The 27,650-nt window shown below is 44.8% G+C and overlaps 1 protein-coding gene across 4 annotated transcripts in view; it reads right to left on the reverse strand.

Annotated features, from left to right (window-relative positions):
* The window catches only part of AGBL1 (AGBL carboxypeptidase 1), a 367,447-nt gene extending 360,389 nt beyond the window's left edge, over nt 1–7,058 (reverse strand). For 3 of the 4 annotated variants that reach the window (XM_033070851.1, XM_033070848.2, XM_033070847.2), the window contains exon 1: nt 6,780–7,058. In XM_033070851.1, the coding sequence (XP_032926742.1) occupies nt 6,780–6,833 (54 nt within the window). In that variant the 5' untranslated portion in view covers nt 6,834–7,058. Of the gene's footprint in view, nt 1–6,363; nt 6,501–6,779 lie in introns of all 4 variants that reach the window. The other variant, XM_033070850.2, reaches the window with a different exon arrangement.
* Nucleotides 7,059–27,650: the final 20,592 nt, after the last annotated feature.

Below are 27,650 nucleotides of genomic sequence, written 5' to 3' on the forward strand. Positions count from 1 at the left end.
AACTCCAGGAGCGATTTCCAACCCTGCTATCCCAGACCAAGCAACACAAAAATCCCTCCCCATCTCTTAAACTCCCAGTATGTGTATGAAATTATTTTCTTTCTCTTAACACACATCAGTAGGATCTCTGCTGGTGCCAGTAAACACTGCTGGAGTCAACCATTATTAGCCCCTACGTTTTTTCAATACAAGCAACTTTTTGTGTGCACTTTGCTGAACATAATATAATAAACTTTAATTCAAAATGCCCATGAACACATTTTCTACTACAGACATCTTTTTCCTATTACAGATAAAACCAAGAGGACTGCACCAATGCATCGGGCAGAAAAATGTGTCTAAGCCATCACAATGACTGCAGCATAATATACTGAAAATAAGATTATGCTACACAAAGAAATACTAGCAAGACCTATTCAGGCAAACATCCCTCTGTATGAAAACATCTCATATATTTCAAAGAGGTAAATTATTAAAACCTGAGAAAAAGACAGGGTGGAAATTTTCCATTGTTGTAAAAATATTGATGTAATGTATAAATACATCTGTAGGCATACAAAACAGCTAGAGAGACTAGATAACTACCAGTAATTATCCTCAACTTACAAACACATAAACAGATGTTTTAAAATATATTTGCACGCTGTATGTGAAAAATAAGTAGTTGAAACAAATCCATATACCTCCTTCCATAACGTGGTTTATTCTATTAATTTGTTTGTGCCTATAATGCAGTACCAAAATACACAATATTGAGTTGCATGACATGGTATAATGTGCCATTATATTACATCCAAATAGTCTAAGTTAAACAGCTTGGCCATAAGCATAAAGTCAGCCCCTCAACAGCTAAAAAGCACCAGTTTTAAAGCATTCTTGATATTTCATTTGGTCCCCTGGAGTAACTGCATTTTTTAATTTCCACATGACAACTTGTTTTATTTCACAAAACCTCTGCTTCAGGATGAGCAGTGCCTATTGCCTGGAAAGTCACCCCATGCAGCATTTTGTCCTCATCATTTAGCATGTGGTTCTGTGCATTATTTATTATGCAGAATCCAAGCCCTGCATGAAAACAAATTATTAATTTGTTTCTCTCTCTCTCTTTTTTTTTTTTTTTTTTTTTTTAATGTGTTGTCACCAGAACTCCGGGGGTTTTTTTTCTCCCCTTCTGTTCATCACCTGGTTTCTCAAACACTGATGTGAGGCATGGTGGGATTATTTGCCATGTTATACATGATTAACTCAGAAGCAGAGGTTTATAATCAATTTTTCCAGACTGGCACCCAACTGATCCAGCAACATGGCTATCCTGTCACATTTGCACTGCTGAAAGAAAGAAGGGCTCTCCTCAACCATTCATGACACAGACTCATTTGTCCTCAAAGCACAGCCCATCCTAGACAAGGATGAGGCACAGCAGAAGATGAACACAACTCCACTTTCCTCGTCTGACACACAAAGTTCTGCTGAGGCTCTGACAGAGACACACTCGTGCTCAGCTCAGCCATCACTGCTGCTGCTCCCATCAGTCTCTGAGCACATTTTGCACCCTGAGGTCCTGAATTCTCATTAGTGCAGCCACAGAAAATTCTAGATAGCCCATCTGGAGGCATTTGCAGAGGAACTGGCAGTGTGCTCAGAGAAACAGCTGAGGCCAGCCCAGGGACAGAGAGCAATTCTGGTCCCAGCTCAGTCGGTGGAAGGATTTCAGCAGAGTCCAAGAACTGTCACAGCTTCCTCTGAGGGTTTTTTGTGCTCTGCACTGATTCACAAGAGTGAAAAACCTCAGTATTTCTTCTGTGGCCTGGCAGGAATTTGGGATTAATGTATGGATGTTAGCCTTTCTTCTTTGATGCTGAGCAGTGCCCTGTGGTGGTGAGCCAAGGTTGTAGGGAAAGGCTCTGGGTTACCTTCAGGTTCTCCTTGGATAGAGAGGAGAGGACAGTGGAGGTGAGAAGGAAAATCAGCAGCCCTGAAAGCTGAGGTGGGGACCTGCACTACCTCTATAGGATTGTTTATGGAGGATTTGCCTTTTCTTCCATGGTTAAAGCCAAAACCTGGCTCATGCAGCACAAGCGACATTTGGCAGTAGAGACATGAAAAAGTTGCACTCACTATTTCTCCTTGAACTCTGCAAGCCATGTGGTTCCCTGTCCTAACTGCACTTCTGCTGTTCCGAAGCTAAAACAGTTTTTATAAGGAATAGCAGCAATAAGTCCACTGCTGCACTCTTTAAGTACAACAATCTCAGTAAAACTCAGTTAATGAACCACATAAAAATGACCATCTGGTTTTGAGTTGATTTTTGTTCCCTCTAAGGCTATTCCACTAAACCTCCCAAAAACACAGATGCAAACTTTGAGCTCCTCCATCCCCAACCCAAAAGAGTGGCCATTCTGCTACCTGAGCAATTCCTGGAATTTTTTGCATCTATTTCTCTCAAAGCCAGGAATCTCAGCAGCTCTGCTGACAGAGTAAGTGCAAGGATGCAGAGGAGACCGAAGCATTTTGTACAATGCATTTCTATTCATTGTCAGTGGAGCAGCACAGATACCTTCCCACTTGTCCTTAGGATAACAATAGCTCTGCCTTGTCAGCCAGCCAGCACAACAGCTCGGAAGGGGCAGTGCAAAGAGCTGAGAGCTTCAAGTTAGCAAACAGCAGACCCTGTTCTGTTCTGCTGGACACTGTGGCCACTCACAGATAAATCCCTGTACAAAAACAACATCCACCACTGATACATAAGATTTGCATCTTTTCCCTGTCAAACCATAGCATTTGGGAACCTGTGAAGTCCAACACAGTAAGACACAGTTTGAGCCAAAGATCTGCCAACGGCCCCAGGGGCTGCCAGCTTTGCAGAATATGTGAACGGGGACTGTGGCTTTGGGAAACATGTGAAAACCACTCTGAGAGCCAACAGGAAATCTGGGACTCCTCAGGCAACACGATGTATCCTGCCATGGAATAAGCATGGGGGGTAACCAAGGCATGGGCAGTGAGGAGGAGAGCAGGGAGAAGGAAAGGGAAGAATCAAAATGTTTCTTATTTGTCTAAATGATCAGAGGCTGGGGTGAGATGAAGGCCAGGACCACGAGGAGGAGGAACTAAAATACCCTACAGTCTCAAGGGATTCAGTAGTCTGGGTCACAAGGCAAGATGCTGGCTCCAGTTTTCTATCACTCTTCTTAGCAAGTACCAGCTGTTTTTAGCTAACACCCAGATTCCTCCTCCTGGCATTAAAATAGCCAAGAGATCTAATCCCAAATCTCTTGGGATTTTGCACTGAGAAGCCTGCCTGTAAAAAAGGATGTCAGACCTTTTTGCCTGGTCAAAAACCATAAATGGGGAGGGTGTTTACTTCTGCTATGCTGTGGCCAGGGACCAGGGTGAGAGTGGCAACCAGCCCAGCCTTGATTGAGGGACTGCATTGTCTGTGTATGGAAGACAGAGCAGGGCTGGGTCGGGGCTGAGGAGCTCCATGTCATGCAGTGAGAGATGGGAACACAGTTAACTCTATCCAAGCCAGAGGGATGGGGGGTGATAATTGTAGGATCACACTGGAGAGGGACAGTCAAGAAGAGAGAGCAAGGCAGAAGGCAGCAGGGTTAGAAAGGAAATGAGAAATGACAGTAAAATCCTCAGAGCGTGGCTCTGCCATACTGACACAAAACCTGTGAAACGGGGAGAGGGTTTTCTTAAATCTGAATTTCACATTTTTGAAGCTGAACATTGTAAGCAGTGAAGCACTTTATACCTAGAGATCTGAAATGTCACGTCTTCCCTGCAGTGACATTTTGGTGACAAAATGCAGCTGCGCTTTGAAAGGAGTTTTTCCTATTCACCTTGTCACTTTGCAGAACATCCACAGCACGTTGCACTTCCAGGGGTTTGAGCTGTCTTTGGAGGATCACGCTCCTTCATAGCACTGGGAACAGTTTTGAAGAACTAAAAAAGTGTGTTTCTTTCCATGACTAAAGCAGTTGCTCAGTTACAAAGTGCACAGTGTTCCGGATTCGTTCTGCTTGATGCTGCCCTTACCAAAGCCTGGCTGTGAGTCCAGGAGTGAAAGTGTCTATGCCAGGAAGAGATGGGGGAGATCCCTCCCTCTGCAGAAGGTGACAGACTCTAGCTCAGGTGTGGACATTCCTCCAACTGGGAATAAAAATCCATGCCACTGTTTGGAAGGGAAGTAGAAATTTAGCCCTGTGTAAGTGACTGATGGAGAAAGGATGTTTTTATTCTGAGTTTATAAACACTGGCTGAATGTTACCTCATTCTTCATCTGAAAGCTTTCTGCATTCAAAGCAATATTATGTGCTAACAGAAATGGAAAATGCCCAGTAATACCCTGCAGAATAGCCTGCTGTAAGCAGCAGATATGTTCTTCATGCCCAATAAAAGAATATGAACCAGCACTGACAATCCAGCAGGTCACAAAAACAAAGCAACCTTGTTTTGGACAGCTGTTGTAGAAAATAACAAAGTGTGGAGAGATGTTATCAGCAAAGGCAAACATCAACCAAACTTATTATTTCCCAGGCCAATACTTTCCAACAGTGTCAAGTAAAGGTCTTCTTTATCACCTGATTTTTTTAGCAGAGATAGGTAATGGTATTACAAAGTTATGCTGGTAATTTTTTGGCTGAAGGTAGAGGAAAGAGGTGAATCAGAATAGCATATAATTGTCATCAACCCCGTACTTTCTGCCCTTCGGCACTCAAGCCTCTGCATCAAATTGAAGATATAACAAGAAGGATTTTTGATGTCTTCCAAATGAATATAGAATTTTTGGAGATAAAGGCCTTGTACCAAGGTGGGATTTTGTGGCACCAGAGATGAATGCTGTGCTCCCTTGTGGTTTTATCAATATCATGCCTGCAATGCTCCTAATTGTTTCTAGTTTAGACCTCTGTGTAGCTTTGTCAGTGAACTGCATATGTGAGTTTAAACTATAGATACCAGTTTAGGTCTGGGTCTTATCCAATTCTGTTCCCAGATTGTGCAGTGAACACCAGGGCTGTTATGTTAGAGAACATAAGAGAAAACAGAGGTGCACTCAGTTGTCAATTATCCAAAGAGAGAGGGAGAGGACTATAGCCTGGATATGGCACAAACCTGATCTACTACAAAATATGAATTAAATAAATTGTAACAACATAGGGCAAACAGGTTACAATGCCAAAACATAAAAGGACAGCAGGATAATTTTCTTAAACATGCCAGTTTACCTGAACTCACTGACATAAGGGGCTACAGAGGGCAAGTCAGTGTTTGATATGAGAAGTAAAAGTTGTTAATAGTTACATAAGCTTGGATAAATGTGTCAAGGTTGATCAGCCCCCACAACTATAGATTCAAAGCCAATTGCTATCAGTGGGTTTTATAACCCGCTCTGCATGCTTGTAGCTGGTCACAGACACGGGCTGGGACATGAATCCTTGGGTCACCCAGGTGGGTCAGCCTTTTCTGCACACCCTCTCCCTCATTTTCTGCATCTGCAATGAGTGAGGCTTTGATGGCAGGTGTGACAGTCAGAGGATGCTGCTGCCTCAGAATGAAACTCCTGTCCCCTCAGGGCTCTGGCACAGCTGCACACAGGGGCTCAGGGCACCTGAGGAGTGCACACAAGTGGCATTTCACCATGAATGTGTAAAAGCTGCTTTATATACAAGCAGCTTGCCTTGGCAAAGCAGTTCCCACCCATCCCTCATGACACAACCAGGCTTATAAAAGCACAGGTTCCCTCCCAAAACACACTCCCTATTTCATGGGGTAGCTCATGCCACAACCTGGGCATCTTCTCCTGCCAGGAGGAACACATCCCTGCAGTGGGAAAACCAGCCAGAGATGCTTCTCCTTCATCCCATGGCCAAGCTTGTCCGTCAGGTGTGATCCTGGACTGGGACACTTCCCTCTGGTCCTTGGGACCATTCTGAGCACACCCAACACCAGCACCTCACAATCTCAAAGAGTTTCTGTCCCTCTCCTGGAGTGCTTGAGGGTCCTGAGCAGACAATTCGACAGGAGGAACTTTCTCGCTGTCAGGTCCCATTCATCTCGCAGCAGCGGTGCCTCACACCTCCCTGCACACAGGCAGGGCTCGGCAGCCTCTGCCCTCACACGGGGCCCAGAGTGATGCCCAGAGTGATGCCCAGCAGCGATGCCCAGCAGTAATTGCCAGCACTCATCACCGAGCAGTGACACTGCTGTTCCGAGAGGCTTTCCAGGGTGCGTGCAGGGCTCCCGCACGCTGATGCTTTCAGAGCCAAGCCAGCAGCTCGCACAGCCCAGCGGGTCACTGGTGGGGAATTAAAGAGGAAAACAAGCGCCTCTCTTGTTAGTTCAAGCTGTTCTTACCTGGAGGGTGGAGAGAAGGACTTGCAAGCCACTGGCTTCTTGTTCTGCCATGCTGCTCCCCACTCACACTCCCTCCTGGTAGCAGCAGACACAAAGCAGCTCGAAAGCCAAGCTGCCAACTTGCCTTGCTGCTGCCCCTGCGTCGTTCAAGAAACGAAGAACTAAACACAGATCCCCAGACACACGCACGCTGCTCCCACCAATAACCACGGCAATGCAACCCTAGACCTCAGCAGGAGAGATAAATGTACCCCCTCCCTCCCAGCTCTCCCACTGTGACCACACGATTAATTCCTATATAAAGAATCCCGGGGATTAAGTAAAGTGCCCAGGAAAGGTCTGGGTGGCTTGGTGTGTGCTGGGGGGGAGTGTGGGGAGGGTGGCAATAGCAACAAGAAAGCAGAAGAGCTACGAACCTCAAAGAAAGGCAGGGAGCAGGGAGGGAGCAGCGCTGGCTGCCTGACAGGCATTCCCAGCTGACCTGCTGATCCGTTCCAGACCCTGCGTGGACTCGGCTCCGCTTGACTCCGCTCCAGTGAAACCGGAGACACGGCAAAGCCAGAGAGACAGAGATGCCCTCGGTCTTAACGAGCGCTGACAACGAACGGAAGATACACCCGGCATGAGGGACAGGTGGAGCAAGGCTCGGCAGGGCTTTTTGGCTCCCAAGCACGATGATTGTCCCAAGGGGCAGCTGCTGTGGCCGCGGGCAGTGCCCTGCGGGGCAGCGAGTGACCGCACGGGGCAGCGAGTGACCGCGCAGGGGCATCGCTGCAGAAAGCACCTCCTCAAGGTGTGCTTTGGGGACAGTTTGCTCCCCGAGCCCCCAGAGTGATCCACAGGTACCTGCAGGGTGTGCCAGCACAGCAGCTCCCCTCCCTGTGCACAAGACTCGCCGTGGTACAGTTGTAGTGGTGGCTTGAATTCCTAGGAGGGCACCGAGTCCACTTTTAGCTTCAGCCGAGTGATATCAAAGGGCTTGGTAAACAAGAAGGAGCAGATAAAGAAGTTGAGTGGAGGGTTAGGTGAGGGTTTTCCAGCGAAATATTTTCAATGTGAAAAGGTCAATTAGTCCCACAACAGCTTTCTCAACAGCAGAATGGCATTTTTGGTCCTAGAAACATGCCTCGAGGATTGTTAGAAAGCTGTCGATGGAGATAATTACTGGATATGAAGAAGACAAAGGTTAACTCTCATCTTTCCAATCTGGGGACACTCATTTCAGTCTTTTACCTCTAGAATAATAACTTTATTGTGGTGTGGTTCTTTTAAGTTTTGTCCCTTTTGAAAGAATAACTACGGATTTTTGGAGCAGTAACATGAACCTGGGTCTCTGGGCGCAGGGCAGATGCTTACAGAACTCAGTGCCACACAAAAACATACCAGACACTCAATGTGCACACACTTCCTTTGCTGATGTTGGTATAAAACCCTAATCTTCTAAGAAGCAGTCAAATGAAGAATAAAACGCTCCACTCTTGGCCAAGGACCGGTTTCACATGATGAACCTTCATTGATAAGTGCTTTATGCAAAGGGTAAGACTAATCCTCCCCAACTCATCCCAGCAATGTGTGAACAAATGGCACAAGCATGACATTCCTCAGTTTCTGTGTGTGCCAGCAGGGTCCCAGGATGTCACTACCAGGTTATAAAATAAAACAGATTAAAATGCCTTTGTCATAACTATGGACACACTTCAGTCCCTTCAGAGAGAGTGCTCTGAAGAACCATTCATTGATGGACAAGATACTCTACAGACAGCTAGGCAGAATAAGGCAAAAAATTTCCTTTCCTATGAAAATTCAGGTTTAAAGATTTTTATTTTCCTAAAAACATGTTTTATTTTATTTTAAAAAATAAATCTCTCATGCTTTTTGAAATACCACGTTTTAGATCTAGAGCTGGTGTTCAGCCATTAGAACACTGAATTTTTGACCATTTTGGGTAAGCTTCTGGCAGCTTCTCACAGAAGTCACTCCTGTATCCTCCCACTACCAAAACTTTGCTACATAAACCCAGTACAGCTTTGGGGGTTCTTTCCCATCTGCAGGATTCAATAAAACCTGATAAGAGGCCACAAATAAATGGGGGGAGAGAGCCAAGGCAATTCAGTCAGTGTCCCCAAATGTGCTGGGTGGGAGGAAGGTGGGTACTGGGTTTGTGAGCAGTGCCAACACATATCTCTTGTACAAATTATTACAGTGACAGAAAACTGCTTCAGAGCTAATTAGGAGCTGTTGGAAGAAGCTCTTCCACATTGTCACTTCGTTCTCTTTCTTGTGACAATTGTACCTGTCAGCAGAGCTGTGTGGAACTATTAATTCCTGCTGTGTGGATTTTCAGAAGGAAGAAAGAGCTGATGGATGTAAGCGGGCAGTGGCTGCAGGCAGTCTGAACCCTAAAACTATCTATAAAAAACAACTTTGGCCTCTGTTATAGGATTCTATAACAGATTCTCTGACTCACCAGTGGTCTGGTTCTTCCTCTCTGTGTGAGCTTTAGAAATAATTGCAAAAGTTTCACTGCAAATGCACCAACCCAAGAGGAAGGGGACACCAACATCAAAACTCGAGGTGGGGGGAAATGTTCCTTAAAATTTTGGGGTATTTTGCTTAGTTGTACTGAGAGAGTAAAAGAAAAAATGTACAAAGAAACCTCTGGAGCTTGCATTTGATTTGAAAAAAAGAGACAATTGGGAGGAGTGATTAAAGAATAAAATGAAGGACCCCAGCAGTGACAGTGATGTTTACATTGATGTATAGTGTACAGCAAAATCCCTTTGAAACCAAATTTTAAGCTATAAATCATGGAGACTTCTAATTATTCATTCCCAAGTAATTTTCTCCATATGTTGAATTTCCAGTGTTCTTGCTTTCTAAGAATAGGAGGTCCCACACCTCAACACAGGAAGGCTGAATGAATTAGGAAACCTACACAGAGCTAAATGCCAGAATTAAAGCATTCAGATTCTCCCATTCATATTACAATGCAAACTCAGTTTGAAGATTAGCTTGTTAGTTTATATTGATGGCGTTGTTGTTTCCCCTGTGCCCTCAGGATTATGTGATCCTTAAACAAATTGAAAATTAAACTCCTGTCTGCAGCTTCCTGCTAGTGCCAGTGTTCTTGTGGGGAGGACAGAGAGGATTAGAAACACAAAGGCAGGACCTCTGAGCTCTCTGCAGGTGCTGCACAAGCTCAGACCAGTAATTTCCTTTCCTTGTGCTGCAGGGCTCAGACACACAAACAAGCTCGAGATCTGATCTCCTGTAAATATATGTACATACATTTAGCCCATAGCAAAGGGAAGGTAATTCAGGATCGTTTTACCTACATTAAAAGAGCACTCAGTCCAATTATTTCACATTTTATGAGCATATGCAGAAACCATTACCATGGATCAGCTGACATTAAGTAATACACTAAGCACAGAAACTTGTTCCTGTGATTACACTGATGTTTCCCCTACCTGTGTAAGCCTGAAGTTTTCCTCATGGAGATTGTACAGTTATAAAATTGGTAAGCATTCATCCAGAAGCATTTTTTTCAGATAGAGCATTGCATTAGAGTGATATAAGGCCAGAAGTCTTCCTGGGTGAGATTATCTGAAAATTGATGAGAGGAAGACAGAAGTTCTCTGCCAGGTATCTGCAACCATAGAGTTACTGGTTTGATATTTATTAAATCCATGCAAAGAGATATAACATATTTAAACAACATTTTACTCTGTTATTATCACTTTTCTACTTTTTTTTTGTCACTCCAAAACAGAATTCATGCTTATCCATCTGAACCCTGCAGAATCGCATTTGAAAGTAATTTACAGACTAAATCAAAATTAGCCTAAAGAAGTATTAAACACTACAAAAGCAGCACCAGAATCAATACCAGCAGAATGAAGTGACCAGCCACAGCCAAGCTTCACATTTCCTGTCCAGACTCTGTACCAAGGAGCTGCAGAACTCATTCATTTTTTTGACATTAGAATTAAATGAAGTCCAAATACCAAAATCAGCTTCGAAACCTGCGATTAACCTGAGGATGTTTTCCTCCTCATTCTCAAAATATTGACACCACTTTTGCACTCACATTGCACACCTGGTTTCTAATAGGATTATTTCAATTTTGAGATAGATAAGAAAATGGCCAGGTCCTATTAAAAATGGAAAGAAAAAAAATCTAATTGGATAAATTATTCATTCTGAAGCCAGCTTGAATTTTATGAAATGCAATTGAAATATCACTGTGTAAAATACCCAGTTAACTGTCCATATTTCATTTATATTAAATAGAGGATAGACTTCCTCTGTCAAAATTATGTGTAGCCAAGAAATATATATATTTTAATAAAGGGATATTGCTTTTTCTATTTGGATGCTTTTCTCTCTAACAAACCCTTCATTTTCATTCTCTTTCATTCAAGCACAATGTTTATTGTAAGTGATTGCCATAACAAATTTAATATATTTCAATGTGGAGGTCTGATGATGTTCCATTTGTAAATTACTATGCAGAGGTTTACCCCTCTGAATAATGTCATGTTGCCCCCCTTAGAAATCATTTACTCTTCTACACAAGGGAGAGGGTTAAAATTGAAGTGAAAACACAAGTCATGACAGAGAAATTGATTTTCAGATTCTGCTGGAAGTGACTCAAGGCTCCTGTAGTCAGTGGATGTGAAGATAACATCTTCTGGGTCAAAAAGTGATGTGGAAATTGCTGGTGTTACTGGTTTAATGGGAGGCTGAGCACCAGGGGCAGAGAGGGGAACAGGCAGGGTTAGTCAGAGCTTTGTTTGTCTGGGAACATCCCCCTCCAGCCTGCCTTCCATTTTGTCACTGCCCAATGGGACAGGGTGTGACAAGGGCTCGTGAGGAAAGGACAACAGGAAATGGCTCTGAACTGGAAAAGGATGGGGTTGGGTTGGATATAAGGAAGAAATTGTTCCCTGTGAGGGTGCTGAGACCCTGGGTCAGGGTGCCAGAGAAGCTGTGGCTGCCCCATCCTTGGAAGTGTCCAAGGCCAGGTCAGACAGGGCTTTGAGCACCCTGGGACAGTGGAATGTGTCCCTGCCCATGGCAGGGGGTGGAACTGGATGATCTTTAAGGTCCCCTGCAATCCTACGATTTTATGACTTTAAGAAAAGCCTGTCATATCTAAATACACCTGACCTTGAGAAAGGTGTATTTAATCACTTGACTGCTGTGAGATGTTCCCACTTTTTCCCTACACAACACCTTGCTGTGTCCTTCAATGCCTCAGATACAGCAGGTGGGAAATACCTGTCCTTTCCTGAATGCTGCAAGTGTGTTCCAGTCAGATCTACCACGGAGCTGCTGATTGCACCCAGTGCCCTGGCACAGGAGACACTTGCTGCCCCTTGAGAATGAGGCAGGCAGAGCCTTTGCTGTTCTGCTGCTCTTCTGGCTGGTGATAGAACCCTCCCAGCATGAGGCTCCTGTCCCACCCCTGGCCAAATAGCCCATAATGCCACCCCTGTGTTGAATGATAACAGTAAAGGTGTACTAAAGAAGCAAAAGAGGAGGAGGAAATTATAGAAAAATACTTAAATTAAGAGCTTTGATGCTTTAATCCTCTTTGGCAGATCCCTGGGCAGCAGTACAAGGCAAAGCCCTCTTTATCCTGATGCTCAATAAATGTTTCTGCTGGACAAAACATCTTTTCCCACAGAAATAACTATATCAAGCTTTTCTATTGCTTATAAAAAGAAAACATTTTCTCCTACCTTGACAGCCTTTCTTTGCCACTTGTGTCATCTTTTTTTTTTCCTGCTGAAGATGTCTCTGTTCTAATTTAAAAGTACTCAGCACTCCCATTGCAGAACTGAGCACAGACACATGCAGGTAGAGGAAGAATCTGGAATGCTGAATTTTAAGGCAGTGGACTTTACATCAGCCAGATGCAACAGTAGACAAAGCTTTCCAATTAGCAGAACAAATTGTGCTATATCTGTCTTTTCTGTTTGTCTCCCATTTAGCATCTCTGACCCACACAGTATGCAAAGGTGCCAGAAAAAAGGTGGCTCTGAAAGGGTAAAAAACAACGAAAAAAGGGAGAATTCAACCCAAATAATCCATGGTAGCAGTTTAATGAGACCTGCAAGTGAAGGAGAACATGGAAAGTTGGGCTGGTTCAAGTGATACCATATTGGGACTTAGAAAATTAGCACCAAAAGGGGTTCCCAACCTCAGTTTTTGTAGCAGTGCATCCTCCTTCTTGTTTTGCTTCGAGGTACGATGAATATCAGTCATCTGTCTCATGAGGAAGCAATGACAGAAACAGTGATGATGGGAGAATCCCTGTCCTGTTTCCCCTGGGTCTATCAAAGCAGGCTAAATCTGGAGCTGAACTCTCCAAATCTGGAGGAGTCTCAGTACATACACTGAGATTTGGCTAAGACTGAATTTGAATAATGGTTTGTGGCCTAATAAATTTATCAGTGCAGTGGAGGCCTTGGAAGGAGCTGTCATCATGAGAAACACAGTTGGAACTGAGGATGGCCTGTTATTTGCAATACTTCATCATTAAAGTCCTCTCCATCCTGAATGATAGCAATACAGAACACAGCAAAATTTAAAATGCAGGGAAATTTATACTGTGGGGAAGGAAGTCATCTCAGAGACAGAGAAGCTGTAAGACTAAGGGACAACATTTATCTGCATTTTGCTTTGACTGACTGAAAGCAGGCAGGGTTCCCAGAGACTTGGCTCTGGAAGTACCCAAGAGGATCTCTTATGAGATTAGGTCCTTCTAACTTTCCTCACAAATAGATATTTACACTCTCAGCCCTTTGGATGTGCAGAGCAGTGACTTTTTGCAAACACTCCAGGAAGGAAGTGGCTCAGAAAAGCTGGCCCAGCTTCCCCCATCCATGAACCCAGTGAGAACACACACTACTTCAGGCCATATTATACCCACAGTTCCTATCTCTGGTTCCAGCTCCTACTTCCTCTCCCCATCCTAGGGGTTTCTTTCCCTACTCTGCCTCCCTGGATGAATCCCTGCTGACCTGCTGGGTACAATTTCCAAAGAATCCACAGAAATATGGAAATCATCCTGGGCAAAAGCTATTTCTGGAGGCAGTAGAGATGCTGAAGCAGTTTCACAGCTGACCAGCTGTGGCTGAGAGCACAAGCTTTCCAACTGAAGTGCTTGGGGCAATCTTTTCCACACTTTCCTGGTCCTCAGAGCCTCCAGAATGTACTAGAAAAGCCTTTTCCTCACCAGTGGTACATCACACGTCTCACTTATACCCAGACACCTATTTTTCCTAAAATCCTTGGAACTACATTATCTTTGGGATTTCTGCTTCTCTCTAAAACTCATTTTGAAAAAAGCCAATGAGCTTGTAAATTTTTAGGGCAAGGGAACAAAATCAGGAAGGGAAGTATTTTCTCAATCATGTTTCCAAATGAAACTAGATTAAAGACCAGCAGTTAGAATAATAATCATTTAATGCCATTTTCACATAATCTCTGAACACATCAAAAATGTGACCCCAGCAGTGCTGGTGAGTTCTGGGCCCCTCCTGCTCAGACCTGTGGTGGTTGCTGTGAACATGGCACAATTGCTAACAAACCCCAGGCTGCTCCCCTTGCTCAAGCTGTGGCAGCTCATCCTTTTAGCTGTGGATGTGCCTGGCACATTCCCTGGTGTGCCTATCAGCAGCTCTTGACACGTACAAAATGCAGCAAATAGTAATCCATCAAGCCTCACAACCCCCTCTTGGGGAGTGAGACAATTTCTTTCTTTCAAAGCCAAGGAAGAGTCTCTCAAGGACACGGTGGCAGAGGCAGGGGGACAGTACAGGTCACATTTCCCAGTGCCACCATGGGAAAACTCAAAGCAATATCTGGGATGGAAAGGAAAAAGATGTTGTCGTCTTTTCAGCTGTTGCATTTTTCTCCCAGAAGTCAAAGAGGCTGTGGCCAGGTGCATATTTGTCAGTGTTTCAAGCAGGCAGAGTTTATTACTGATGCCTGAGCGTTCATTTGAACATCTGCACCCCTTTGTCCTTTGGGCAGCATTTGGCGAGCCCTTGGTTTGTCCCAGCAAGCTTCTGTGTGCATCTGCCTTGTTCTGGAGACAGGCTCAGTGAAATCATGAGGGTTTGGACTCATTTCTAATGAAAACTTGCCTCAGAGACCAGCTGAAATTAAGAGTGGCCACAAAGGTTCATGCCTCCACCTTTCCCAACACAACTTGGAGCCAAGTGTTGATTATTCCAGGACGTGTTCCTGCAGGCTGCTGCTGGGACATGCTGGCATTGACACAGAGCTGGGCTCTCAGGTGGAAATCAGAACCTTGTGAGTTCAGGCTAATCCTGGTGGAAGTGGGGAAACAAACACAGAGCCAGGGAGAGCCACAGGAAACAAACTGCCTCCCAACTTCATTATCATAAGTGTTTCTTGTTCAGCTCATTATGTGAATCCAGTTCTCCATGTATTTCCTCCCAAATTTGTAAGGGGAGGGGAGCCCCGTGGCTTGATATATCCACTCCCTCCTCCAACCAAAAACTCGTCAATCACTGCTGACTCTTTTTCAGTAAAACCTTCATTTCATTAAAATTTAATTATTGGTTTAATTAAAATAGGCAAGCAGCAGTGTGAGATGTGTATGGTTTTTTATGGCTGAAGGAGATTGTAAAGTCCTCATTCATTTCCCAAATGAGCTTCCTCTAAAAATTGGGCTGCCTTTTTATAGGCCAATTCTCAATGCTGCTTTCAAATGGATCCCACAGCCATTCATATAGATTAATTCGGGCAGTGAATCAGATCCTGCTTATTGGCTGTCTTTCAGAACACACTGACGATGCTCCAGGAGCCCTGTGGTAGAGCTCTGGGAGCCCATGGGTCTCTCCAAATGATTAATTAATCCTCATACAGGAATTTTTCAGTTCCATCTTAATTTATTCACATTGCAAAACAAATTTCGTCTTGGTGAAATGGGCCAGATTGACAAGCCTTGTGTGACTGACAACTGCTCTGTTGTTCCCACAGAAAGTGTGACATGGGGAAGGTTCTCCTATCCTGGAGAGACTTGTCCTGTGACACAGAAGACAATAATTATATTTTAAATTTTTTTTTATACAAAAATTCAGTTGTTCTTGTCTCTTCTCTCAATGGCTTCTCCAACATCCCTGTCCCCTCATCCAGCATCTTGGGAACAAATATCTACACAGTGAGAAATCAACACAACACAGAAAACTGGCCTGGGTCACTATAAAAGGAGGTTTCCATCTGTCCCATGGACAAAGTGGGGAGGGGACAGTGACACACTGGAGGGTGGGGATGTGCTTCTGGGGTAGAGGCAGCACCACACAAGGATGAGCAGGGAGACATCCTAGTCCAGTCACGGCTTCCCTGAGAAACAAGTCCATGAGTTGCTAATGATTTTCAAGTAATAAAAGTGGTTTTCACCTCACAATAGAGATGTGAATCTTTAGACTCTCTCGAATCCCCAAACCATCTGGTATTTGGATTTGTTTTAATCACTCTTCTCTTTGCACCAGTGAATTGGGTTTCAAAGAGCTGTGTAGCTCTTTGTAAATGCTGGTTGCAAAATAATCACAACAAAAAAGAGGAATATTGAAACTTTCAAATAATTTCAGCTCATGCTCCTAGGCAATGCTGGGCTTCCTTCCCAGGGCTTTGCAATCTTCAGATCTCTTTGGCCACGGTCCGTGAGGAAATGAGAGAAGCAACCTTTCATTTTGCAGCAGCCCCCAGACACTTTTGCAAGTACCTGCAGTGACCTTCAGTTACCCAGCCCTCTCCACAGCACCAGCTGAGAAAGCAAGTTAAGCACAGGGCTGGGAACAGAGTGTGCTGTTTCAAAAAGCTTTTACATCTCTTTTGTACTTGCTCTAGTCTCATCATCTTTCATTTTAAATATCTTCCTACATATGCCTGAAGGTTGTAGATCTCTTTTTATAACAAAAAGTATAGATCAATCTGCAGGTAGAGGTCTAATTTTCAGCATTGTCACTGAGTTCCTGGGGAGCCAGGAAGCACTTGAGAAAATCAGGTGGCAATGCTGGCACCCTATATCTTACTCCTAAAGGAAGATTGAGCATTGTATGATGTGAAATGGAAGAGCTTCTTTTCCTCCTTACATGGCTTGAGTGAGCAGCACCTCACAAACTCCTTGTTGATGCTAAAATGATACTTGGCTCCATGGATCCTGTTGGATCTTTGTGAATACATTAATAAGTTGTCATGGTTGGTGTTTGGAACAAATAAAACTGCAGACTGGTGATAGGTTTGAGGAAAAGAGTACCTGAGGGATCAAAAAAGATTTCAAACTGCCATGCCCACAGGAGAAACAAGGCTGGGCTAGACAGGCTTTCATGTGAGACTGCAGATCCATAGGACATGGCTTTATGCTGTCATGTTCAACCTGTTTGGGCTCTCTTGCCTTTTGCAATAGCATTAAATTCACATCACAAGGTCTTGAGAGGCTTTGCAGCTTTGAGCTCCTCAGCTGAAAGGAGCCATGTAAGTGTGGACATAATTGTACCTTACTGAGGAATGCTGCTGTAATAAACAGCCTCTATTACCAACTGTCCAGCTGTAATATTTGTGTTTATGTCAGCACTTAAAAATCATTGATCTGCAATAAGCTCAGAGTGGGGAAAAGAATCTGATCCAGAGGTCAGAGAACAGAAATTCAATTTTTCCTTATCAGGCTGGAGAGCTCAGCCAGGGAATGTGGGATTGCACAAAGCTTTGCTGCTGCTCCCTTCCCTGCTGCTGCAGCAGTGCTCAGGGAGATGACCCAAGATCAAAGCTGCTTGCAGCAGCAGTCTGGTTGCAAGGCTAATCATCATTACTCTGCCAGGTTGCAGGTAACCACCCACTGTGGTGTTTGCTGCTGTGCCAGAGCTGCACAGCCACTCTCCAAAGCCTCCCACAGCCCTGTGTGTGGCAGCAGCAGGCTGAGCTCTGGGGATATCTGCCAGCAGGTTCTGCTCCTCACAGAGCCCTTGAACTAGGAGCTGCCTCACTTCTTTTCTCTGGGAGCAGGAGGGTTGCTGAACAATGGGTGTTTGGGGAGCATAGCCCAGGTGGAGCCTGCCCTGGGCACACAGCAGTGAGCACACAGCAGTGTAAAACTCTGCTCTGCAGCACCTGAGTGCAGGACATTGCACACACTGACTGTGTGTCTCTCTGAAAATCTGAAATCTCCTCCCCAGGCACCTCCTGATGTGTTCCCTTGCCCATGAGCAGCAGTGACCATCCTGCCCCGTCCAAACAATCTGGGATTCTCCTTTCTGCCATGTCCTGCAAGGCAGCTTCCCTGCTTCACTCCCTTCAGTGAGCGACTCAGGAGTCTGGTCCTTGGCTCCCCTGTCACCAAAAACCTTAACAGTGCACTCAGGATCAGTGTCTGTGTCCTCCTATCCCAGAAAGGACCTGGGACCACCTGTGCTACTCCCCACCTACCCTCTATGTTCTTTTTCTCCCCTCACTTTCCCCATTCTTGCTCTTGAAGGCATTAAAGTTACCTGGAAGGGACACCATCTCCCAGTAACAGGCACTTTGGAAATGGGATTACTGGAGTACAGAGTGTTCCTCCCATCTGATCTCCCTGGTCCATGCCTTGCCACCTCCCTCCTCCATGGGCTGCAGGGAGTTTGCACCAGGTCTCAGATGGAGGGAGAAGGGGCAGGAGGCAGGAACTGCCTCACTGGCTCTGTGGAAGCTTCAAGGTTGCTCAAGGGTGAGCAAATCTGCACTCAGAGGTCAAGGAACCTGCAACTCCTCTCTGAGTCCCCATTGGCAGGATAAATGGGATGAGAAGTTGGACCTAGCTCATTATAGAGAAACTTCAGGGGGAAAAAAGAGAAATTAGATTGGTTTTGCCCTTTTTAAACACCAGGATGTGGGAGAAGAAGGGGTGATCCAAGGGCAGAGAGCTGGTGATGGGAAATGAGGCTAATGGAGGGTGCCAGGGCTGGCTCCAGTGCTAAACCACAGTAAAACAGCACAATATCATCACCCACCAGCTCCTGCTTTCATCCTTCTGAGCCTGCAATCCATAACTGGGGACTTGTCTCTACCATCTAGGGCACCTGGCAGCCCACAGCTCACCTCCCTAGACGAGAGATTTGTGATCAGATTAAAGCCCATTTCATGTTCCCCTGCTCAGCTCCTTGTCAGCTCCTTGCTCCCCCTGATGTTTACACAGGATACCTGACTCATTTCCACATGAAGAGCTGACATTTCCCTCTCAAACCCAGCACAGGGGTCATGGGTTGCTGTGTTAAAGGGAAGAACTACAATGAAGAGATATTTCTAATCACTGCATCAGATTACAAAGGAATGTAAATCACTGAGCAGTGTTTTTTGTCAGGAGCAGAGCAAGGTTACTCCAGGTAGTTCTCAAGAGCATTTTGATATCTCACATGATACACCCACGTGCAGAAGCTCACAGGAGTTCACAGGAACTCTGCTGTGGCTGGAATCCTTAGGGGAAGGTAACCATGGCATGGGAAGGGAAGGTGCTCTGATAGTGAGGAGTGCCTCCACCCTGTGCTGCACCCCAGAGCTCCCACTTCATCTCCACAGGGTCATTTTTTGCTCTCAGACATCTGATAAACTGGGGAAACGTCCACTCTTGGCAAGGACAAACATTAAAAATACAGCAAGTAAGAGGAGGAATAGAAGGAGACAAGGCAGATATGGGCATGCAGCCATCAGCTGGGACCAGATTTATCAGCATGTCCATAATGTGGCTATTCACAGAAATGTCACTAAGTCTCTAGTGACAAACATCATTGCAAAAGCATCTCCTGAGAAGCTGTGGCTGCCCCATCCCTGGAAGTGTTCAGGTAGGATGGAGCTCTGAGCAGCCTGGGCTAGTGGAAGGTGTCCCTGTCCTTGGCAGGAAGGTTGGAACTTTAACATGCCTTCCAATCTAAACCATTCTGTGATTCTATGATTTAACCTCAATTTTGTCCTCTCCCCCTAATGAAGCTGAGGTGGTTCAAGGGAAGATGAGGAGGAAACAAACCAACAAAAGGATATAGCAAAATTCTTTCTCTTTTGTGCCACGTGTTGGGGATGGTGTAAAAGAGGGTAGAAGTTGTGCTGGCCTTAGAGGTGTCAGGCACTGCCTGCAATGCTTTTGCAATAAAGATTGAGAATGTATTTTGTGTTTCTGACTAATTCCTGTGATTTTTGGAGAACCTTCTGTGAGCCACCTGCTAAGGTCCTGCTTCAGAAAAAGTATGATAAAAATGGAGAGCAGTTAAATGTGACCTGAACCCCACTGAAATGCTCTGGAGGGGTCTCCATGCAGCCCTGCTCCTGCCCCTTTTTTGTCTTGAATGTAGAGAAAGTGAAGAGGAGGGGAGGGCAGATGGGAGCTGCCTCTCTGGCAGCCAGAAAACTGCCACCCAAATCGAGCAGCAGAGTCAAGGAAAAAAAATAAAAATAAAAAAAACTGAAAAAAAAAAAAAGGCAGGAGCCCATAATCATTTTATGATTCTAATTTAACTTTTATGAACATGTTTTGAGCTCCCCTAGTCAGACTCTGGTATTGATCTTTTCAGTATTGTTAACTCATAACCAGACCATATTTGAAGACATAAACTTTAAGAGAGATAATAAAGAAGAGCCAGACTGCACCAGCTTTATTCTTCTCAGCACAGGGACTGGGAGCTGTAAATCCTGCTGGAATCAGTGAAATTATGCAAGTGGAGATGAACTCCTGGCTGTGTCAATTTTTTAGATATTGGGCACCAGTGACATCAGTCTTTATTTCTATTTCAAAGTAGAAATGTCTTGGGGTATAAAGCAGTGGAAGAGTAAGAAGCCAAACAATGGAGAACAGCACTGACTCCTCTGGCTCTGTGTGTTTCTGTGAGATGGGTCAAATTGCATCACTTTGGCCCATCTCTGGACCAGCTCCAGATTCTCCCAAAATTATTCATTTTAAAGATTTGTGTCCTTCCTTCCAACTCCATTAAAGATGTGAGCAAAGCAGGAACATTTAGATCTTGCAAATTATTATAGGGTGAGCTGCCCTGAGCACTGGCACAGGGTGATGGATCTCCTGCCTCTGCTGTACTGCCTTGTGTCTGAGGTCAGGGACATTAGTGTAGCTTGCTCCCTGCTTCTGACTGATAACATGAAAAGCCTTAATAACAATGTTAATGGGCTTTTTTCTCTCCATGGTAACAGTACAAGGAGGACAGTTTTCCAGGCTCTGTCTGCTTCTTGGAAAAAAGGGAACATGAAAATATGAGACAAATAAAGTAAATAAACATGTGACATATTTCTTTATTAAATTAATCCCAATCTAATGAAGTGAGGGCAGGGTTGGGGGGACACTACTTTCCACCCTGCTTATGCAATATGTGAAAGGTGTTCTCAGTTTGAGTAGTAGGCTGAAAAACCTGGAGCTGGGACTTACACATTTCCTCTGAGGCCCAAAATGGTCTTTGAATTTAGAGTTCAGGCTGGAAAAGTTAAGATTAAGTGTGAACCTGCAGGTGCTTGCTCAGACTGAGTCCTTGTGAGACCTTACCCAGCCCAAGCCACAGGGAGCTGCACACTGAACCTCACAGGCTCAAGGTGATGCTGAAATCTCAGGAACTCAGCAATGCTTTTTGTTAAAAACGACCCATAGTTCTCAGTTTTCAGTTCTGAACAGTGCCCCAAAACAGGTGAGTTGTTACAACTTCAGGTCTTGTTGCAAACACTTGAAATAGCAAAATAGCACAACTCCCATCCAATCCCCTCGACATCCTGCAGCTCCCCAGGCTTGTCAAGGTTGGAACACACCCCACAACTTCAATTCTGCATTTTCCATGACTCACACCACTAGCATCTCCATGCTGTCTCATGCTGGTTGGAATTAAAACACAAAGGGGATCTTCAAAAACATAAAAGGCTGTGGGGCTTATCCTGCCAAGAACTTGGAGGGAGCTCAGCAAAGAGCAGCTGGAATGATCAGGGTACTCAAGGCAGTGAGGAAAGATTAACATTGCTAAAAATAGCCCACATGGGCAACCAATGACTAGCAGGGTCTGTGATAAAAGTCCCTGTGTATCAAGGGGTATAAATAATCAAGGATGGAATTAAAGTATTTAGAGGGCACAGAGGGCAACTACCCAAGTGCACTGCTAGGAGTGATGGTATTAAATAAGGAAAGTAGGGGAAACAAAATAGGGACATCACCTTCTCTCTCCTTAAATGAACTCTGTTTAACCAGATCTTGAACTAAAGCATACTGCAGTCCCTGGAAACTTCCCTCCAGCACAGCAGTACCCCCTGCAAAAAAGATGGCAATTCTAATTTACAATTATCAGGGTCTTCTTTAGAGGCACGTGGAACCCACGACACCAGACTGGGCATCTCTCTTTGTCACTCAGGAGCCTCTCTGCCCTGCAGAAGTGACAGTGTCTGTATGGAGCCAGACCCTGGTCTCTTTATCCAGAGGGAGCAGCTCCCTGCAGCTGGCAGTCACAGCCAGAAGGGCTCACCAGGGAGGATTGTTCTGACCCAGAGAGAGACACACACAGCCCTGCCACGCTGTTTCTGCTTCCTTGGGTAAGAGAGGTACAAATCACTGCACAGAGTACACACTGCCTTTGTTGCTACTCTTTTCTCTGTGTGTCCTTAGAGTTACCATGGTACCAGCACCAATCACTACTACAAGCTCTAGGTTTGACTCAGATTCAGGGAGAGACGTGCTCATCCCTTCTTCACTCATTTCTGCACATCCCTTAGGCACCCCTTCTCTCTGGGGTGCATCCACACCTTTCTGTGCCAGGAAATTCCCTCTTGCACTGAGATCCACTCTGCAGTTTTCCTTCACCCTTGGGGTGTTAGCAGTCAAGAATTGTGTGTATGTGTTATATATGTCATATATGTTCAGAAAGTCATAGGAATTATTCTATCCTTCCAGAGTAAGAGACTCTGTAACTAAACAAACACAGTTGCTAAGCTGTATTTTCACTTTCTAAGGTTTTAACTGTCATTGCTCCTGACAAAGTAAAGAAACATACTCATATTTTTTGTGAAGAGCTCTTTGAAAAGCCATATCCAGAATAATAAATGATTCATTGTTGGACTAGCAGGGTAAGTCTTGTGGAGGATTTACATGGTGCCTCTTAATTCTGGTGCTGCTCAATATTTTCATTAATAACCTGAGTGATAAAACAGAAATGAAACTTATTAAATTTAGTCCCAAGATTATATTCAGAGCAAGTAGATTTACTCCAGAGGACAGGCTAAAAATGCAGCACAGATAAGCAAGGATGGTCAAAAATATAAGTACAAAGTGGCTCTGGAGTAACCACTAAGTGGAGAAAAGGCAAAAATGTCACACTGCTGAGAAAGGGACAAACCATGCTGAGATACAAACAGCAGTAAGGACTGTGGGATGCACAAAAACAGCTTTTTGTTGACTCTGGGCTGGTGCAGGCTCAGCTCAGAACTGCAGCCTGTGACAGGCACTGCCTGGATCAGCTGGAGGACAGCAGGAAACAGCAGGACCGACAGTGAAGGGAATGCTTGACTCACAGAGGACAAGATAAAAAGAAAAATAAAAACCCACTGTCCTGTTCAGTACATAAACTGGGGCATGAGCAAGGGACTGGTGGTACTGAGTGTCCAGCAGGGGTTAAACCACAACAGAGCCCTGCTTGTAGTGACCCTCATCTGTGCTGGAGACCTGCATCCTGACTCCTCTTCAGTTTATAGGGAGGGGGCATTGGAGCTCAATCAGGAATTTTGGGGATGCTGTTTTATTTTATTTGCACTGAGGCAGTATTTATTTTATTTCATCTGACAGCTGTTTTAGACCATTTCACTCTGCTGGAAGCATGATCAGATCTGAAATGTGGGTTGTAAATAGCTGGGAAAACTGCACATTTAAGTCTAATTTTATGTGTAGCATCTTTTATTAATGTTACAACATTTATTGTGTATTTTAAGTCATCATTGATTTTTATTAAAAAAGATATTTTTATTATATGTGCATGCTGCCAGCAAAATAAAATATTATGTTTTTCCCCCCTCAGTATGAATTCTCATTAATCTTCTCTACGAGCACAAGAAAGTAAGAAGACAACTCTCTCAGTTCAAGGCAGCATCACTGCCTAAGCTCTGTGACTGAGACATTGTCATGTATTCATTGCACCAGGATGCAGAAGAGCTGCTTAACTGCATCAACAAGCATTGCAAGGTGGGGGCCGAGGCAACAAAACACTCCCTTGTGACTTATTACATCTGGGGCTGATTAGTGCTGCTAATGTGTCATTAAGATTCAGAGCAGAGGGGTAAAACAGCCAGTAAGGACACAGAGTTTTCTGAGGTGTGTAAGGCAGCTGAGTAAAGCCAGGCACACGGAAATTGCTGCAGTTTGCACTCAGTCCCCTGGTGCTTTCTAAAGTCAGGCTGTATTGGGTATTAGCAATGACACAAAGGTTTTCCAGAGTAGAGCAGTGCATGCTGCAGAGGACATAGCCCACCCCAAGAAACCTCATTCCTTAGGAATTTTGCTACCTAGACTAGGTGAAAGTGTAATGAGGATGGTGAATTTTTGATTTTTAGCTAGCTCAGGTAACGTTGCTTTGCTTGAATTGAAGGTTTGACTTTGACCTTGCATCAACTGAGGAGCTGACTATAAAGATCTGGTTGCTTACTGGAGTAGCATGCTGGTAAACCAAACCTCAGACAGTTTGGTTCTGGGCATTTTGATAAGACACCTGCAAGCATCATCTTTAATAATAACAAAGCCATGACAGTGGGGTTAATGCAAACATGGCACAAACTTGAGCGAGTAAATGATGTTGCAACTGCAAAGGGGATATAAGAAGTACATGATTAGAGAAGTTTAGTGTCAACTGGGTACAGGGTGTATGAAAGAACTTATAGAGGTCTCTAAAACTCTTTCAGCACTGGGGGATCACTGTGTCATGCCACACCAAGGAGCCTGTGAGCACATGAAAGGCAGAACTGCCTGCTGGCAGGTTTTGTGTGTTGGAGCATTGCTTTGATTTTAATGATAAAAAAGGGCTCCTTTTCCTCTCATTTATCTCTTACCATGCAGGTGTGCGAAAAAATCAAAGTGCTAATTTCAGGTACCTGTTCAGACACGTGAGCCTGCACAGGGAGGCCACCTGGCCCAGATGCATCCAAGCACTTGCAGTCCCAACCACCTCCCCCAGCATCACCTCACAGGGAGGGTGGCAGCACCAGGAGGGGGCTGCTTGTATGGGCCTAGCTGGGAACACCAGATCTATGAGAAAACCATCTCCATTTCCCTCCCAGAGAAACATCTTCAAACAAGTAGCTCATTTCTGAGCTTGCTTTCACCCAAACACATCTCAGCACTTAGGGAGCATCCATCAAGGAGAGAGAGATGCTGGTCCATCAAATGCTCCACAGAAGCAAGGCCCATCCTCCCTGAAAATTTTAAGGCTTTCTAGTCCTCACAATTAAGGCCCCCCAATCAGTGTTGGATACCACAATCAGCCCCAGCAATCAGCCTCCTGCCTCTGCTGCTGATGAATGCCTGGAAGGGACCTCAGAACCAAGAGACTAATTGGCCCCTTTGTTAAAAAAAACCCAACACAATAACAAGAGGAGAGGGTGGAAGTGTGTTTATTCCCCCAGATTTGGGGAGCCCAGGAAGGAGGCTGGCACTTTGCTGATGCCTGGTCTGAATTTGCCAGCAGTTCTGTATAGTTCTGTATTTGTGGTGAACAAAGGCTGCACTGGCTCATGTCACCCCAGAGACTGATTTGATCTAGCTCTGCATGAGCCTGCAATCAGGAGCAGGGTTGTTATCATAGGTTATCACATGTGTTACTCAGCTATATCAAAATTAATATCAGAACTCTCTCTCAACATTTTTCAGAGGAGCCACCTCAAGCATTCAATCAATGGACAGCACTTGCTTCCTCTCTGGTAGTCTAGGTAGAAATAAATCTAGGATTACTGAGCTCCTGTTAAATTATTTATTGTAGGTATTTTTATGGTCCTTAAAGTCCAATATGTGAACTGGGTCACCACTTTGTATCCAAAAGAGAAAACAACATGCAGTGAAGACATTTTACATACAAATCACATCAGCTTCCCCGATTTAGTTTTAATTTTCCCCACTCTTAGCACACCCAGCTCAGTGCTGCTGATTTCTTTGTCCAAGGCTCCATGACAGAGGCAGATGAGAAGTGGCTGAGAGGCAGAGGGGCCATGCTCCTGCTGTATTTCTTCCAGACCATGGCTGGAAATTGGCAGTGTTCCTGCCTGAGAAATCATCTCCACCTCAGAACTCACCTTTAAAAAGGAAAGATTTGTTCTCGTGTTTCAGATGCATCACTCTGTTTGTTTATTGACCCATTAATTATGGTCTGTGTCTTTCAGTGGTCAGGGCAGAGCAGCAAACTGGGATTACAGCTCCAGTGTGACTCTTAAGAGACAGAATTAGCAAAGCTATTCAGCCCAGTCACTGTAACAAGGTTATAATGTAAAGCACTAAACAATTAGCTGGGAGATTTACCTCCCTGTCTTAAAAGCATTTTTATTACTTAATCAATCACAAGCAATTTATAAACAAGGCTGAAATTTTACATGGAGCCATAAGCCTGTCTTATTTGCTTCTACAACAAAGCAGGAAAAACAGACCTGAAGTTTCAAAAGACATTTGATCAATTAAAAAAAAATAAAATAAAAAAAGGCAAAACTACCTCAAAAGAAGATAAATGATTTTTTCACAGGCAGGAAGGACTTCAGCAGAGGCTGGAGGAAAGAAAGTCCATCTGTCTGTCTATTTGCTAGTCTATAACATCATCCATAACAGTGGCTTGAAGCAGTAGTGGAGTTGTAAAGTGAAAATGTTGATTGTTTGGGGCAGAGACTTTGTTTGTCTGTGCATGCCCTCCTCAAGCTGGATTGCAGCCCCTGAGTGCCAGCACTGTGCAATTACAAAATAAATGCATTAAGAGTGCTGAATCAGCAATATCACGTGTGCTCCAGGTGCCCTTTTTGCTTTCAGAGCTCCTGACTCAGGGCCAGGACAGGGTTGCATTAAGAACCTGTTGGGCAGGAACAAGATACCTGATGCCTTGAGAGCTCCTCCAAGCCACAGCAGTGCTCAGACTCCCCCCGTGTTCTCTCTGTATTTACCTTGTCCTTAGGATGGCTCCTGGCAGGATTTGTGCAGACAGAAGGAGCTGACCATGGGCTGCACCTCAAACAAAGATGCACAGAGATGCCCCAGCCTGAATCCTTCCTCAGCCTCTGTGGCTGCTTTGCATCCTTACCCCCCAGCTCCCCAGCATAACCGGTTGGACCAGTTAGATTTCCACAGCTGGGATAGTTGCCTTGATAGAGATGGAATCAGCACTTGCTGGCTGAGTGTGTTTTAGCTGCTTTGGCAGCAGTCCCAGCTCTGCCAGTGCCTGCACCTCTGACATTCAGTGCCTCAGCAATAGTGCTGACTTCTGCGAAACTGGGGCACCGACACACACATGAAAGTCCCTCTGGAGAGAGCTGCTGAGAGCTCTGTGCTGCACTGCCTGCAAGGGCTACACTGGAGGCTAAATTCACCTTGGCTCGTGGTGATGTGATTTTTCCAGCATCAGCTTTTTACTGGCTTTGACTGCTCTGATCTTACAGCTCCCAGTCCTGATTTGTGTGCCATTTCCCACCCCACATGTCAGCTCTTGGTTTACACCTTTCCAGAGCAGAAACACATTGATTTAATTCAGAGGAGTGTTACTTCTGTATGTCTCTTACTTCTAGTAACTTCCCAAGATGCAGATGGATGGAAAAGCAACCAGCTCCTGATGGGGTGATTTTAGGGGAATAAATGGAGTGGATGCTCTTGTGTTTGTGTGGGAATTCCAAGGCAGGTTCACCTGGGAGAATGTGGGGAGCTTCACCCAACCCCACTCCACCACATCTGCAGCTGAGGAGATACAGAACTCTGTGCTGCTCCCCATCCCAGCACCCTTCCTCTTCCCAAAGGCAGTGGCAGGACCTTGAAATGCCCTGACAGACCCTCACTTGTGCCCTTCACTCCTTCAGGAGAGCCCTGGAACGACCCACACACCTAAGACCTCGCTTGTGTGGCTGGTGACAACATGAAGCAGCTCAGGGAGACACTTTGGGTTTATAGGTTTTCTGAACTATGTTTCATGTACAGGAGGCAGCAGCAATCCTCTACAGCTCCATGGTGACAGGAGGGAAAAGCTGCCTAGATGAATATCCCTGTTTCCAGGGTGTTCTTGAGTGAGATTTCCTCTCCC

The sequence above is a fragment of the Catharus ustulatus genome, chromosome 12 (genome assembly GCF_009819885.2).
Source record: "Catharus ustulatus isolate bCatUst1 chromosome 12, bCatUst1.pri.v2, whole genome shotgun sequence".
NCBI lineage: Eukaryota > Metazoa > Chordata > Aves > Passeriformes > Turdidae > Catharus > Catharus ustulatus.